Source organism: Malus sylvestris, chromosome 7 (genome assembly GCF_916048215.2).
Source record: "Malus sylvestris chromosome 7, drMalSylv7.2, whole genome shotgun sequence".
Taxonomy (NCBI): domain Eukaryota; kingdom Viridiplantae; phylum Streptophyta; class Magnoliopsida; order Rosales; family Rosaceae; genus Malus; species Malus sylvestris.
Window position 1 is genome coordinate 33,891,072 of NC_062266.1, and position 15,045 is coordinate 33,906,116.

At 38.9% G+C, this 15,045-nt stretch overlaps 1 protein-coding gene and 1 pseudogene across 1 annotated transcript; one reads left to right on the plus strand and one right to left on the minus strand.

Moving 5' to 3' along the window:
- Positions 1-847: 847 nt before the first annotated feature.
- Positions 848-9,163, plus strand: LOC126629193 (polypyrimidine tract-binding protein homolog 2-like; annotated as a pseudogene).
- A 185-nt stretch (positions 9,164-9,348) lies between these two features.
- Positions 9,349-11,925, minus strand: LOC126629192 (abscisic acid receptor PYL8-like). Its single transcript, XM_050299133.1, has 4 exons — positions 11,690-11,925; positions 11,416-11,601; positions 10,603-10,818; positions 9,349-9,939 (listed from the first exon to the last, which is right to left on the minus strand). Exons 2-4 carry the CDS (start codon positions 11,593-11,595, stop codon positions 9,721-9,723), a joined length of 615 nt encoding a protein of 204 aa, XP_050155090.1. The 5' UTR covers positions 11,596-11,601; positions 11,690-11,925; the 3' UTR covers positions 9,349-9,720.
- Between the last annotated feature and the right edge of the window lie 3,120 nt (positions 11,926-15,045).

The window sequence follows — 15,045 nt, forward strand, 5'->3', positions numbered from 1 at the left end:
TGCCTCCAAACAAATTTAGGGCTTCTGATATAATGTCCGCAAGGCCGCTCGTTCGGAATCTGGAGAAACACCTTTCTGCCAACCGAAAGAGATATCACGCCTTAACCTCTTTTTATTCTTTTTTGTTTTGAATTTATATAGTTCGTGGGAAATATTTTGTTTTAGTGTAATAAAAATAATTTATGCTCGTAAATTTATCTACCACAATATCAATCTAAAGGCTCGTATGAAAGAGAACTTCACGGATAACCATTTTCCAATTTTGCTTCGAAGCCTGAATAGGAGATTCCTAATTTTTTTTCTGAAGTAATGAAAATTTGATTTCAGCTTGTAAACAGATGATTCGAACAACAGGTTAGAACTTTTGCATTTTCGAAGTTTTATCAAATCTTCCAATGATTCATAGGAGACACTTCGTGTTAATCCAAGCTCAGTCCCGAGCTGCCACGTGTCGTCAACCGACTATTAAACTCCCAAATACGGAAAGGGATCATTCTTCCAAATCCATCAAATTTGAAGTTGAAATTTGATCTAACGGCTACAAATAAGAGTCTACTTTAAAAGTTATAATAATTTTAACCGTTCGATTAAATTTCAATGGTCCAGATCTTCGGACGTGGTGAATTAGGAGGAAAGGATCCGGAGAGGATCCCTTTCCCCCAAATACAAGCGCCCTCCATGCACGAAGCCACGTACCACTTCAATTCTGATGAGTTAGGGTCTTGTTCTCTCGACTCATTCTCCCACTCTCAAACCAGAAAACCAGAAAGAAGAACAAAACTGGAAAGTCCTCTGCATAACTTTATTGGTTCCCAATAAACACAGACAATCATTCGTTTTTCTCAGTAGATATTGTTACACAATGGTGAAGCTGGCGTCGGCAAGGGAATTCCGAATGTACGGCCCACGGCTGAGCCGGAACCGGGCCGAGTACATGAACGCGGGGCTCTACGTGTTTGCCACCGTGGTGCTGCTTGGTGGGTTCGTGGCTCAGCTGTCGAAAGAACCCAAGTCAGGCCTAGTCCTGATGCTAATAGCCTTGGCGTTAATTTTGGTGGTGAATTTGCATGATCTGGTGGCACATCTTGCCATGTTCGATTACCGGATGCCGTTGATGGAGTTCGACTTGCAGCTCGCCCTCGTCGAGTTTGCTGTCCCGGTGGTTCAGGCTTTGGGAACGGTTCTTTCGTTCTTGGGAATTCTTTTCCTCCTAATTCAGGTATTTGATCACACATTTGAATTGAATAAATGGCACTTACATAAATCATTGTTAGAGAACCTATTTTCTAGAAGACCCATATGTGTTTCACCAATCGAGATAGCATATATACAAGATTGTTAATTGATTATTAATTGATGGAATGAAAATTTTACTCCCTTATATAAACCCAACTAATCAAATTGATCATATACCATTTTCCATGTTCAAACTCGTACTTAATACGAACACCTACAGATGACCCATAGGATAGCGAAAAATGACCTTGGAGTGGACTACACCACTCAATAGGCCAACATCTACCACTGAATGGGGGCAAGATGATCTACTGAGTGTGGAATTTGTTGGAATTTTTGGATCGCTGGGCCCGCCCCACTCTAACGACACCGATACTGTCCCCACTTAACCACCTGCACAATCATCAGGTGTGGGGTTTTACCACAAAAGGCCTCGGTATTAGTTAGAGTGGGGTAATACTATTTAAACCCCACCGATGTGGGACAGTTTAACACTCCCCCTCACGTGTAACCTCATTTAGTGGTTCACACGTGGAGATCTACATCGGTGATTGAAACTCAGAGGTCGGCTGACGTTGGGCCCACTTGTTTTCAATTGGAACTCAGCGGTCGTCTCTATATTAAGAGCTCAAACTTGTTTCCTTCCGGGTGGTAACAAGCTCGTTGGCTTGCACGGGCCCGCAACCGTGGACTCTGATACCATGTTGGAATTTTTGGATCGCTGGGCCCGCCCCACTCTAACGACACCGATACTGTCCCCACTTAACCACCTGCACAATCCTCAGGTGTGGGGTTTTACCACAAAAGGCCTTGGTATTAGTTAGAGTGGGGTAATACTATTTAAACCCCTTTGGTTTTCTTCACCCCACCGATGTGGGACAGTTTAACAGAATTTTCAAGTGTTCGTATTGAGTACATGTTCATATTATTTAGACAGACTCTTTGATATTGTTGGACATATCTTGTGTACATTGCAATGTATTCATTTGTTTGTGACTTTGTGAGTGCTACGTATTGTCGCAATTGTAGGCGGAGAAAGGATATGGATACTCTAAGCTTGAAAGGCATGCGAAGAACATGCTCATTGCTGGTCCTGTTTTGTGGCTGCTCGGATCGATCCACAATTCATGCCAAATCTACGAGAGGGCAGACGGGCATGTCCAAATACTGCAACAAAGTATCCACATCCCTTTTCTGATTGGGAGTGTCTTGTTCACAGTTGGTGCAATTCTCAACAGCCGTGAGCAACATGGATTGTTCCTTCATGGCCTACAGCTACTGGTCATTAGTCATTACTCCTTAACTTTATTAAGTTCGTATAATTGTGATTATCATAAATTGTTTACATAATTAATGTATTGGTTAATGTGTGCAGGGTAGGAATTGGGTGTGGCTGGGGATGGGAGGAAGCCTGTTCTTCCTGATTGGAGGACTAGCCAATGTCGTGAAGGTGTTCAAGATGCAACAAATGGGCGATGGACTGAGGCTCGAGAAACTTCGGGGAGGCGCGCAGGAGAGGCTTGTTCACGAAAGGGAAGGCCAGGTTCCGCTTATCCTCGAAGATCACCGGAGGAGATCATCACAAAGATCATCAGTTCGTCACGATGATGAACATCATTTACATCATGTAGAACCAAATCCAAACGCAGCTGCAGAACCAGTTCCTACTCCTTACAAGGACGTTCTTGTTGGTCAGACAAGTTGAATATATTAGCTTGATTGGTCTCGTGGTTAATTAAATCAAAACTATATAATATGGTGTGCTGCAACAGCTGAATCAAGACCATTAGAAAGTCACTAACTTATTAAGGGGCCGCCATTTGTACACTCTGAGTGAGTGATATTGTATTATATTTCGCGTTTAAGGAAGAACAAAAGGGATTTTGAGAAGCATAAGTTGCATGCATATTGCATACAAAGAAACGGTGTCCGGAAGCCACAGCTGCGAGTAGAACTCAAATGTGGAGCCCTCGGGTAAAGGACTTCCGAGAACTAGAATTTTTAAGTGAACTTCAAAAGTCGTTTTGTATTATGTGATTTTTAACCGTTAGATTTTAAGTCAAAGATGCAATGATCAAGATCTAATAATTAAAATTCTCAGAGTATAAGATATTTTTAAAGCACTATAGAATTTTCGATACGAATGAATCAAATCTATTCATGTTTACTTGTCATGAAAAGAAACGGGATATGAAGGATTAGGTATGGGTGGTGAACAACCTTGCATCACAATCGAAGTGGTTCACTTTAGGTCATAAACTAATAATATGATTCATAATTTTCTAAAATACTCTACGACATCTTTTAATTTCTTTTATTTTCACACACACACGCATAATGTGCGCGCGCTACATTATAGCAAGCAATTAAGAAAATACCATATATTTGCACATGTCATAGAACTCCGTATATTTTGATTCAAAAACGTTTCGTACCTGAAAATACTTTTTGAAAGTAGCATTAGTTATTTTTTAGGAATATTTTCTGAAAGAAGCACTTGTGTTTTTTAAGAAATAAATCTGATTTTATTCAAAATTTCGACGTGGTTTAAATAGTACGGATACTTTCCAGAAATGAAAAACAAATGAAAAAACATTACCAAATGGGTTCGAAAATATTATTTTCGTTTATTGAAAAGGGCTCGAAGCCCATTTTCTTTTTTTCGACGCTCAATTTTCGAGGATATATATATCGACATTTCAATTTCTGCATATATCTATCTTTTCCTTCTTCCCCTGAAAACATAAACATTGCTGTGCTAATTTAAGCAGGTGGAAGAACCCTAATTTTGCTGACAATCTATCGAGGTTCTGGTTCCTGTTTCGTTCTTCGGGTACCCAATTTCCCTCCTTTAATCCTTTCGATTTTTCACCACTTTTAATTTTCAGTTCGCAATTTCCATCTGTTAGTTTTGTTTCATTCGTCTCAAATTTTGCTATTGCGTTTTTTGATTTTTCCCTCGCTACTCGCATGTGTTTGCTATTGCTAGCTTAATTAGGATATTGGAATTATTATTTGCATTTCTTTTCATGTTTAATGGTTTGAATAATTTGATGTTTTTCTCGTCACTTTGAATTATTATTGTAAACAAGGTAGAATTTTGAGGACATTGATGTTTTTCTCGTCCTGAAAATTTCGTTAATTTGATTTGCATATGCATTTACAAATGTTCACAATCAAATATGTACATTCATAGTTACTCCCCCTATGTATATGTACGGCTTACGTACGGATAACTATCTTTTAAAGCATTCCAAATAGCTGTCTGATGTTTTGAAAATTGGACATCTGTTAGGTCACCCGCGATAAGTGGTGACGTGGACAAATATTGAACTGGGTTTTCACTCCCATGTCATTTATGTAGCTCTGGATATCCAAATCAGCCCCTTTACCCAATCAAACTAAGGGTTTAACTTGACTAAAAGGAGTCGATTTGGGGAATCCAGAGCTCCAGTGATGACATGAGAGCAAAAACGCGCTTCACTTTTCCGCGTCATCACTTAATGCTTGTGATGTAATCACTTAATGTTGGTGAGCTAATGGATGTCTAATTTTCAAAACATTAGGTTGTTATTATGGGAATGAAGTGTCGTTTTTCGTTGTGTGTAGTTAAGTTGAAGAGTAATGAGTTCATTTTCTAGTGACGGAGAATCTAATTGTGAAATGCATCTGCGTGTGGTGATCAGAAGAACTGAGTATTTATCTGGTGTTGTTTTGTAGGTGACGGGTTGGTATACAGAATGGCTTCTGTGTCCAGTCAGCCACAGTTCCGGTACACTCAGCCACCATCTAAGGTCCTTCATTTAAGGAACTTGCCGTGGGAGTGTACGGAGGAGGAACTGATAGAACTGGGAAAGCCATTTGGTAAAGTTGTCAACACAAAGTGCAATGTTGGAGCAAACCGTAATCAGGCATTTATTGAATTTGTGAGTGTAATTTCAGTTTTTGGTTGTAGATCATTCTGCTTTTAATATAAGTTTTACTGATTAACATTTTCCTTTAATATTTCATGAACTTTTTAGGCAGATTTAAATCAAGCTATTGCGATGATATCATATTATGCGTCATCTTCAGAACCCGCTCAAGTAAGGGGGAAAACTGTTTACCTACAGTACTCCAATAGGCAAGAGATAGTGAACAACAAAACAGCCGCAGATGTTGCAGGAAATGTACTGTTGGTAACAATAGAAGGTGCGGATGCACGCCTTGTCAGCATAGATATTTTACACCTGGTAAGCAATTTTGCCTGCTTCCATGTTATAGTTAAACAGGTAAACATTTCAGTACAAATATGTTAGCATTAAGGTATTGTGTTTGGGTTGTAAATCCTCTTGTTCTGGGGTGCTTTTGTTTGACATGAATGTGAATGGATCAGCAGGCCCATTTCAAGAGAAAATCTTCAATGGCAGCTTAGTGCATCGGGAGAAAGAGCACATGAGTGTTTGTCTCCTTTCTCCTTCTCTTAACACTGCCTCTTTCTTCCCTACTCTTCCTCCTCATGATCCTAATCCTACCACTCTAATAGCGTGGAATGCTTTCATTTCTTCTCTTGTGCACCGTGCATATCCCCTTTTTTTATTTATACATGCTCGTTTTGTAGAATTTGTTTCTTTTGCTTTGTTTCGTCAGCATGATTGTCTCACACTTTTATGTTATAGTATGTCTCAAGTGTTTAATTGCACCCCAAGTGTAAATTTAGGAGCATGTTATACAAAAACTGGCTATATGCTTTAACGATGTCAATTAAAAGGTTAATGACATTGCTCTTATTCTCCTTAACTAAACTGGAATTTCGTGGCCCCATAGTTCTGTAGACCATTCCTAAGTTGTAAAGTTCTGTTATAATTTGTAGATAGGATAATGATTTTCAAATATGTTAGTTGAAAGATTAAGAATACTCCCTAAAAATAAAATCAATGTCGCTTTTGTTTTTTAATAGGCTTTAAAAGAAGTTTTGCTCATAAAGAAAAGAATAATAATTGTAAGCTTTTTAAAGTTGGGAAAAAAAAATTTTGCTTACCACATTAAGAATAAGTTTCTAATCATCTTATCTTTTTCACCCCAATAGGAAGTGGTCGTTGAATATTTTAGGAATATTTTTCATCACTTTGTTTTTTTTTTCTATAATTTTATTGAGTGGGAATACATCACATTAAACTTGATACAATTGTGGTGCACCACTAGCAAGAAGGTCTCCCTGGTGTTAGTTGAATTCATATTAAAAGATTTAGTTAATAGATAATCCTTTAGTTTCCTGTATCTTTTTTGTTAATTTGTTGCTTTCATTTTTTATGGTTCATATGTGAAGCTGTTTTTTGAAGATAGTATAATCTGTTTCTTAGATGTTTTACAGTACCTGGAAAATAAAATGTGTGTTATTTACTAATTGACAATAATTTTTCAAGGGCTTATCTCTGAAAGTTTGTTTTAAAGTGTATTTCCCTATGTATATTATTCTGAATATTATTCTAGTGATGCAGGTATTTTCAGCTTTTGGGTTTGTGCACAAGATAACTACATTTGAGAAGACTGCAGGATTCCAGGTCTATACGAGTTAATTTTCTTTTAAATTTCTAACCGGCTTCCCATTTCCCTCTCTATCTATCTCATTTTGTATTCTTCTTTTCAGGCACTGGTGCAATTTTCAGATGCAGAAACTGCCACTTCTGCCAAAACTGCACTGGATTCAAGAATCATCCCTAGGTGACAGTTGTGTTAGTTGTTTTACGTGGTATCAAGTATGAGATTCTAAATTGGTTCACACGTATATGATCTAGTCACCTGTTGGCTATTAGACACCCTGTAGGGCACAACTGTTATGTAGGAAAACAGATTTTTGAACTTTTGGGCGTGTTCTAGTGCTATAATCTCTATTAGTTAGTTGTCATAAATGTTGCTTTTAGATGATATTCGGTGATGATGGCTCATTTCTGCCTGTATTCTTTCTAATTTGTGTTGTCCGTGTTTCATTTGGTACAGGTATCTGCTCCCCGAGTATGTGGGACCATGTACTCTCAGGATAACATATTCTGGACACACTGATTTGAGTGTGAAATTTCAAAGTCACCGAAGCAGGTATTCACGTTTGTTTTTTGTTTTTCCTGTTCCTTGGAAATAATTCCTAATTTTATGTTGCACCCTCCTACATTGTTGTCTTTATGATGTTTCCTTTTCTTGTAATTATTTATGAAATAATAAATGTTTTCTATTATTTGGACCATCTTTATCTCTATGTTGGTGACCACTGTTCTCACTTTAACCGTTTTCCTGATTCAGGGACTACACTAATCCTAACCTTCCAGTTGCTCCATCAGCCATAGATGGAAGTGGTCAGGTAATGCATTGATGGGGGAAAAATCTCTTATTAGATTATATCATGAAGCAGGCATACATTTCTGTACGAAGGCCCTTGTTCATAGAGTATCCATTCCGCAACCTTGGCATGCATGTCACATAAAAATGTTTTATATATTTACGAGGCATTTTAGGTACATATCTATAAATTGGGGAAAGGAAGAATTAAATTCGACTGCTGTTGCTCTTTCTAGGAAATACTTGAGACTAGTTCAAAATTGTGATGTAAACTTGTATCTTGGGGCATGTTATATCGTACCTCTATTAATAGAGTTCACTGTTTAATCAATACAGCTAATTGTGGGATTGGATGGGAAAAAGCTAGAATCGGAGAGTAACGTCCTTCTTGCATCCATCGAAAACATGCAGTATGCTGTCACCTTGGACGTTTTACACATGGTATGTCTGATTAATTTATAAATATGATTGTATTTTTTTAACCATGTGGATTCAGTCAGAAACTGATCTTTTCCTTTTCCTGCCACTAGGTCTTTTCTGCTTTCGGGCCTATTCAAAAGATCGCCATGTTTGATAAGAACGGAGGGGTTCAGGCTTTGATTCAGTATCCAGGTACCTTTCTACTTCCTCTCTTTCATGGTTTTCAAAACTGGAAGGGTTTGGTCTGACCTGATTAATTGGGAACCAGCCAGCTGACATGTCTATGGTTGAACCTAACCCTCACAGATTTTGATTCTTGAACCTAGGGCTTACTGACTTTGATTGAACCACCTTAGCCTTGCTCGTTGAATGTTATTTTGTTATTACCGGTGTACACGGGTGCTGCTTTTTACAATTCCTGTTGAAGTAACTGCTGATTTTACACGGTGCTAATTATGTTACGGCTTTCAGATGTTCAGACAGCTGTTGTTGCCAAGGAAGCCTTAGAAGGGCATTGCATTTACGATGGAGGGTTTTGCAAGCTCCACATCTCATATTCACGCCATACCGATCTTAGCATAAAGGTAACCTAAATATCCGTACTCCCTGAAGTTCTCTCCTGGACTAGTCATTTGCCCTTCTCTTTGGAGTTCATTTTTGTTTTTCAACTTCCCCATGAGATCGGCAGACAAGCTGCGCCTAATGTTCTGCCCCTACCATGCTGATTACAGGTGAACAATGACCGGAGCAGAGACTATACGATCCCTACCATTCCAATTGTGACCGCACAACCTTCAATTCTAGGACAACAGCCAGTTCATCAGATGAGTCCCGCGGTGCCTCCATACAACGGGGCTCAATATGCTCCAACTGATCAGGCCGTGATGCCTCAGCCTTCTGCAGGGTGGGGACCAACTGTTCCGGCAGTTCCTCAGTCCATGCCCATTCAGATGCATAATCAACCGTACATGCCACCCGGAACTATGCCTATATCTTCTCCTCAAATGGGCCCTGGGATGATGCAGAGCGGTCCGCTGCCTCCGCCCTACCACCGTGGTCATGTGCAATGACGTGACTCTTTAAGGAAACTCGCTGTTAAGTCTAGTAGAAATTACATTTCCCAGTTGAAGTTGTTCTCAATTGGAAAAAGATCCGTAACCAGATTTCAATTTATCTTGATTATTCGTTTTCGGTTTTTCGAGTTTGTCTTGTTTTTTTTCATGTTTCATATGATCGTAACATAATTTTTTGGGTTGTGGTTTTTCATACGTAAACGTAAGCATATTCAGGAGGAATTGTTCCGATTCCGACAAGCCGCCGCCGCCGCCTCCGCAATGGATTCCACCTTTGGTAACATTATTAGAGAAGAGAAGCAAGAGGTTAAGAAAAGCAAGAAGCAGAAGCTGAAAGCATCCAAAAGCAGTGTACAGACGCCGTCTCTCGGCATATATGTACACGACCAAAATCATATCACCAAAACAGAACCCCGTCCCTTTTTTCTTCCTGTACTTTTCATTTGCGAAAGGGTTACAGAAACCTTTATCAGCTGTGGTTCTTACGATCCTACACACAGGAAGTTTAACAATTTAATTTTGTACCGACGCAAGCAAAAATACGAGGGCGTTTCGTGTGTGAGACGTCTGAAGTGTACAACTGCCTGTCCGTCTCCCAAACCTCCAAGTTACGAAAGCCTCGGAAGCTTCATCCCTGGCAGTCTCTCTCGCCTCCAACACGTGTTATCGGTTCCAATTTTCAGAGCCGATCAATTGGCTCAGTTCGGTCCTGTACCGCAAGTCGCTCTGAGACGTCTGAAAGTGATTTGAGATTGCACTGGATCAAGGCTTCGACAAAGTAGCGGGTCTCATCCTTGGTGTTCCCTTCAGGAATGTCAACTACAAATGACTCAATCACCAGAGTCCCCGGTCTTCCATCAGTGATCTCTGGATGGAGGGAGATGATTGAAGAGTAGTTCTGAGGAAAAAATAATAAGAACAAGTTAAGTATATATAGGCTGGTTGCATAATAGCAGAACAAAAGGATCCACCAAAAAACAAGGGCTCCACATTTTCCGTTCACGAGATCCACTCACTGATCCAGAAATTATATGAGGATCAGTTTTCGGCTCAGAGGCTTGTATACAGGCCTACTGTAGTCAACAGAGGCCTCGTTGCTGCTTAGTGCAGATAGCGTGAGAGTTTTATGGTTAACCCTAAGGATTGATATATGTGTAATCGTTCATATGTATCTTACATTATCAGTCAGATTCAAGTCGATAACATCATCCAAATTCAACCATATATATGCCATCAAGTACCAATATTAAACTTAGAGACCGATGCCAGTGGTCACTGATTAAAAGGAAAAAAGAATCAACACCGTAAATTTAAATTTGAGCAGCCAAAGCTGAAACCTGTTTCAGGAAATCTTTTACTGTTTCCATTAAATTTTGATGTGATCACGTTCAACGGGCCCAAAAACTTCAGACTAATATGCAGAGACTCCGATGAACACAGAACTTCATATTAAAATCTTGTGAACTAGTTAACCTTTTAGCTTGCATGCTGAGAAATGTGCAACCAAATAAAAGGAAAACAGAAGAATGTGCTGAATTATAAAAGGAAAGGGTCTCCATACCCTAAGTCTGTGATCCCCACCAATTATTGTAATGCTAAGAATATGCTCCTCGTCGTCAAGAAGTTCCAATCTTTCAGTACTTGTAGTGGCAGGAAGCCCAGACTTAACATCAACTTCTCTGAGACTTCCAATCTCAAGGTTCCCCTGCACCACACACCTGCTGACAAATGGTTTATACTTTTGTGGCTGATCAAATCGTCTTACCAACGACCAAACCTGAAGAGAAACAAAACAATTCACATTACCAAAGAGGGATAACTGCTCATACTCAATGAGAATCTCTCTCAAACACACCTTAATCTTCCATTGGAAACAAGGAATAAGAAACAATCGAACATAAAAAAATACCAGAAAAGCAATCAAAATTTCCTTTCTTTTTTCTATTTCTCCCCAATTTTCTTAACAACTACACACGCAGAGACACCGTGATTAAAGAGCTACAATGATCTAATCGATCAACACCCCACATCAATGTAGGCAAAAACATTAAGGAATCCAATACAAACTCCACAGATTAAAGCTCAGATACTCTCCAGAAATGCGATCACACATGTCCTAAGGAAAAAGAACAAAACTTTATAGAGCAAAAACAATCCGAAATGTCGAATCCCAGTAACCCGATCTTCACAAACTGATGCCACAACTCCTACATTAAACTCCAAATCCAATTGTAACATGAACACCCACCTACCAATTTGTGACATGCATGATATTTACATCTCCAATAGACAAACCCCAGATCAAAACTAATCAAATAAATAAAAATCCTACAGCTTCATAGATAGATACAGAGAGAGAGAGAGAGAGATGTACAAGATGGACAGGGGCTTTGATGTGCCGGACGAGAGTAGATGTACACTGATGGTCGTTAAGGTCGTGCCTGTGGTGCCTCCGAATGTAGTCGCTCACTATCCCGCCAAACCCCACTCCTCCTCCGCCGCCTCCTCCGCCCCCTCCGCCCCCTCCGCCTCCATTCTTATTCCCATTCATCATCTTCCTCTAAACCAATCAAACACTTTCTATTAAAACCAACAAAAATAAATCACCTTTCTCAATAAACCAACCAACCAAACATTCACAAACTCACCTAACGCAGCCTTATCTTCCACCTTCAAGCTCTAAACTTTCCGTCTACAAAACCAATACCGATTGAGAGAAAGAGAGAGAGAGTCAACCCGGTTCGACTCGGTGGCTCTCGGTCAAAGACTGGGAGTGTGAAAGGAAGAAGTTAGGTAGCCGGTGAGAGAGAAGGGTAAGAGAGTGACCGCCATAGATAGAGAAGAAGCGCCTCAGGCCTCCCTATCATCCCATCACCAATCCCACCCCTTTTTAATACATCAATACTTTAAACTCCCCAACCAAAAAACAATAATTTCCAACTTTAGTTAATTAAATTAAATTTGCAATTACTTTTGTCTGATAACGCAATTTGCATTAGATTATACTTTTCTTGTCTTGCAAATGTCCTCTCTTTTGGAGAGGGGAACTTTAACGAAAAACCATATTTTTATACTAAAAAAATCAATCTTGGTACTATTCATTTTACCCTTTATTTTGTTCTTATCATTAAAACTCAAAGTTTTCAAGTCATTTTCATTAGTTTTCCTCCCCTTGTTTTATTCTCATCCCCTCTTCTTACATATTGTTTTTTCGTCGTATTATCTCTATAAAAAAATTAATATAAGATGTTGACGTGATTAAACAGTAACCGTTCAAATAGGAGGAGAGGGAAGGAGAGAGAATCCTCCTCCATCTTTTGGATGGTAACTGTGAACATGCCATGACTTCTTGTCTGGTTCTGAGAATTTTTTTTCTGTGACTTAATTGTCCTTCAAGGTTGCGTAAGGGTTTGGGTATGGCAACTTGACCAGCTAGATGGTTTAACTCATGATCTTTTTGGATTTGGATACTATCCAGGCCCAGGCGGGCACAACTCACCCTGTAGATGGTTTGACTCCCAGCTCTGGTGAGTGTGGCCTTCAACTGGTCAAGTTCCTTTTACTAAGGTTTATCTCCTCACGATGTTATATTGGTTCTAAATACATATAGCTAATCATGTATTATTATGTGTTTAATTTCCTCACGTGACAATACTCGATTGACTTAAAATATCACCATAATAACATCTTAGATGCAGGTTAAGTCATTCTCTAATTGTTGCTTTTTTTGCCGCTAATTGATGAAGCAATCTTTAAGAGAAGTCCGCTATTGAGCTTATGTCGTTAGTTATTGTCCTAATACCAATTAGTTATTAATCTAGTTATATACTTCTCTTACCGGTACTTAGAGGGGCTCTAAATCCATTTTCTCTCACCCATCTGGTTATAAGAGGTATTGTCCGAAAACTCCCAAACTCAATTTGAGACGTTCTTCACTAGCCACTGTAATTTGTAGACCATGCCAAAGGCAGAATAGTATTTTACAAATGCTCTCAATTCAATTTATCTTAAGCTACATTAACTATTTAATTTGATAATTAATTAAAGGTCATTTACTTGTTTATTTCTTACAATAAATAATGTATATTGTTTAGTTTACCTTCTGGTGGTCTATGCCCGAAAGAATTAGGGTCACATGGCCTTCAATGAATAACGGATAACAGCTAATGGTCCTATGTACTAAGCCATATATTTTATATTGTAATCCAACCAAGACCATTAATCTGAAATTTAATAAACAACGCAATGTTCATTGCACTTACAAAAGAACCGAATAATCCATTATAAAATTTCGAATGCATAAACGTTTTCAATTACTTGTATTACAAATTCATTAATTTATCGGATATAACATTATCTGTATTTACAAAATGAGTTAACATTGACTTTGGAATAATATTATTTTCATTTTGTTTTCTTGAGTAATTGAAACTCAACCAAAGACTTGAAAATCAAGGCACCCTTAAGAGCAGTATTAACTCTTAATTTTTTTTCCAAGTAGTATTAACTCTTTATTACTTGCATAAGTCTTTTGAGAAATGCTAAGGATATTATCTTAAAAGTGGAACTTTTTAAGCACTTTTTGTCGCCTCACAATTTAACATCGATTATGTGCCAACATTATAAAATATTGTGACAAAAGCATGAGGTGGCGGATAATCCATGAAGAGTCCAATTTTGAAAAAGTCTCTTACAATTTCTTAAGTTTTGTTTAATTGGTTATTTCTTTATTATTTGAGAAATGCTAAGTGGTCTATTTCAAAAGTGAAACTCTCTATGGACTCTCTAATACTTTATAATTTAACGTAAATTTCCTTACTAACATTATAATGTTAAAAAACAAAAGGCGGCTGAGAATTCATAAAGAGTCTGACTTCCGAGAGAATCCCCTTAACATTTTTCTTGTTATTTTTATCTTTAGCTCTCGAATCTTGTCTATTATCGTTATTTGTTAATAAATGAGATGGGTCTCGCGGGCTCGAAAGCAGTCGTCCAATTCTGATTAGCAGATGCTCAGCCTATGACTTTGTGCCCCTCATTCTCTCCCAGAAACCCCTAAACTTTTGAAACCTTCTCAGCCATCGACTCCTTGCTCCTGCTTAGGGTTGGCGGCAACAGTGCCTATCCCCCCTCGCCCTCCTCCCTCTTCCCCTTTCTTCCACCCTCTGATTCTTCTCTTTCTCCCCTTATCTCCCTCCGTTTTCCCCTTACCTCCCCATCCCCCCTTCCTCCCCCTACTTCATCCCGTTTTTCAGTTCTCCAAACCACCATGGTTGGTGATTTTGATTTACTTTTTATGCATTTAGTTTTCAGCTTTTTTCTCCCTAAGTATTTTGTATCTCATATTGCTCTGAGCTTGGTCTCAGTTGTCCCTGAGTTTATCTCAGATCTGGCTTCTATACCTTGCTTCTCTCCAAATATCGCTCCTCATTATGAATTTACAACCATCCACCCTTACTGTTCGTTTCATTGGGTGTCTCTTCCTAGCACTTTGGTGGCTCGTAGCATTTAAAGTGCATTTTGCACTATTTGGTAGGATTATGGGAGCGCTCTCAGCGCTACCCCCATTTTTTGTTCATCCATTTGGTTCTTCGGCCCTTCTTCCAGGTGATGGCAACAGATTTATGATGGCGGTGGTGCTGTTTTGGTGGAGGTGGCTGCTTTACATTTTCATGTCTATGCTTTTCTGGGCCCATTTCATTGTAATTTTCTTGTATTGAGTTGGGCTTTTGCTTGGCTTCTCTGGACTCTCTTTTTGAGTTGTTCTTAGAGCAAGTCCACCCCTAAGGACTTTGTGCCAGCACCCAGCGCATTTCTCCACTCAAGTGAACAGTAACAGACTCCAATGAACAGTAATAGGCCAAGACATCTCCACCCCTAAAAAAATGCGCTAGCACCTAGTGAAAAAATACGCTGGTACAAACGATCTCTATCCCTACAAAATGCGCTGGCACCCAGCCCATTTAAAATATTTTTAAATTTTTTCTAAAAGAATAAAAAAATA

What these genes read in the sequence shown, in the direction of transcription:
- LOC126629192 (XM_050299133.1), bottom strand. Translation starts at nt 11,595, where the DNA reads ATGATGAATGGGAATAAGAATGGAGGCGGAGGGGGCGGAGGGGGCGGA. An exon ending in TCAAAGCCCCTGTCCATCTT is followed by an intron (nt 10,819 to 11,415) that starts GTACATCTCTCT and finishes GTTTCTCTTCAG; the next exon opens with GTTTGGTCGTTGGTAAGACG. An exon ending in GTGGGGATCACAGACTTAGG is followed by an intron (nt 9,940 to 10,602) that starts GTATGGAGACCC and finishes TTTTTTCCTCAG; the next exon opens with AACTACTCTTCAATCATCTC.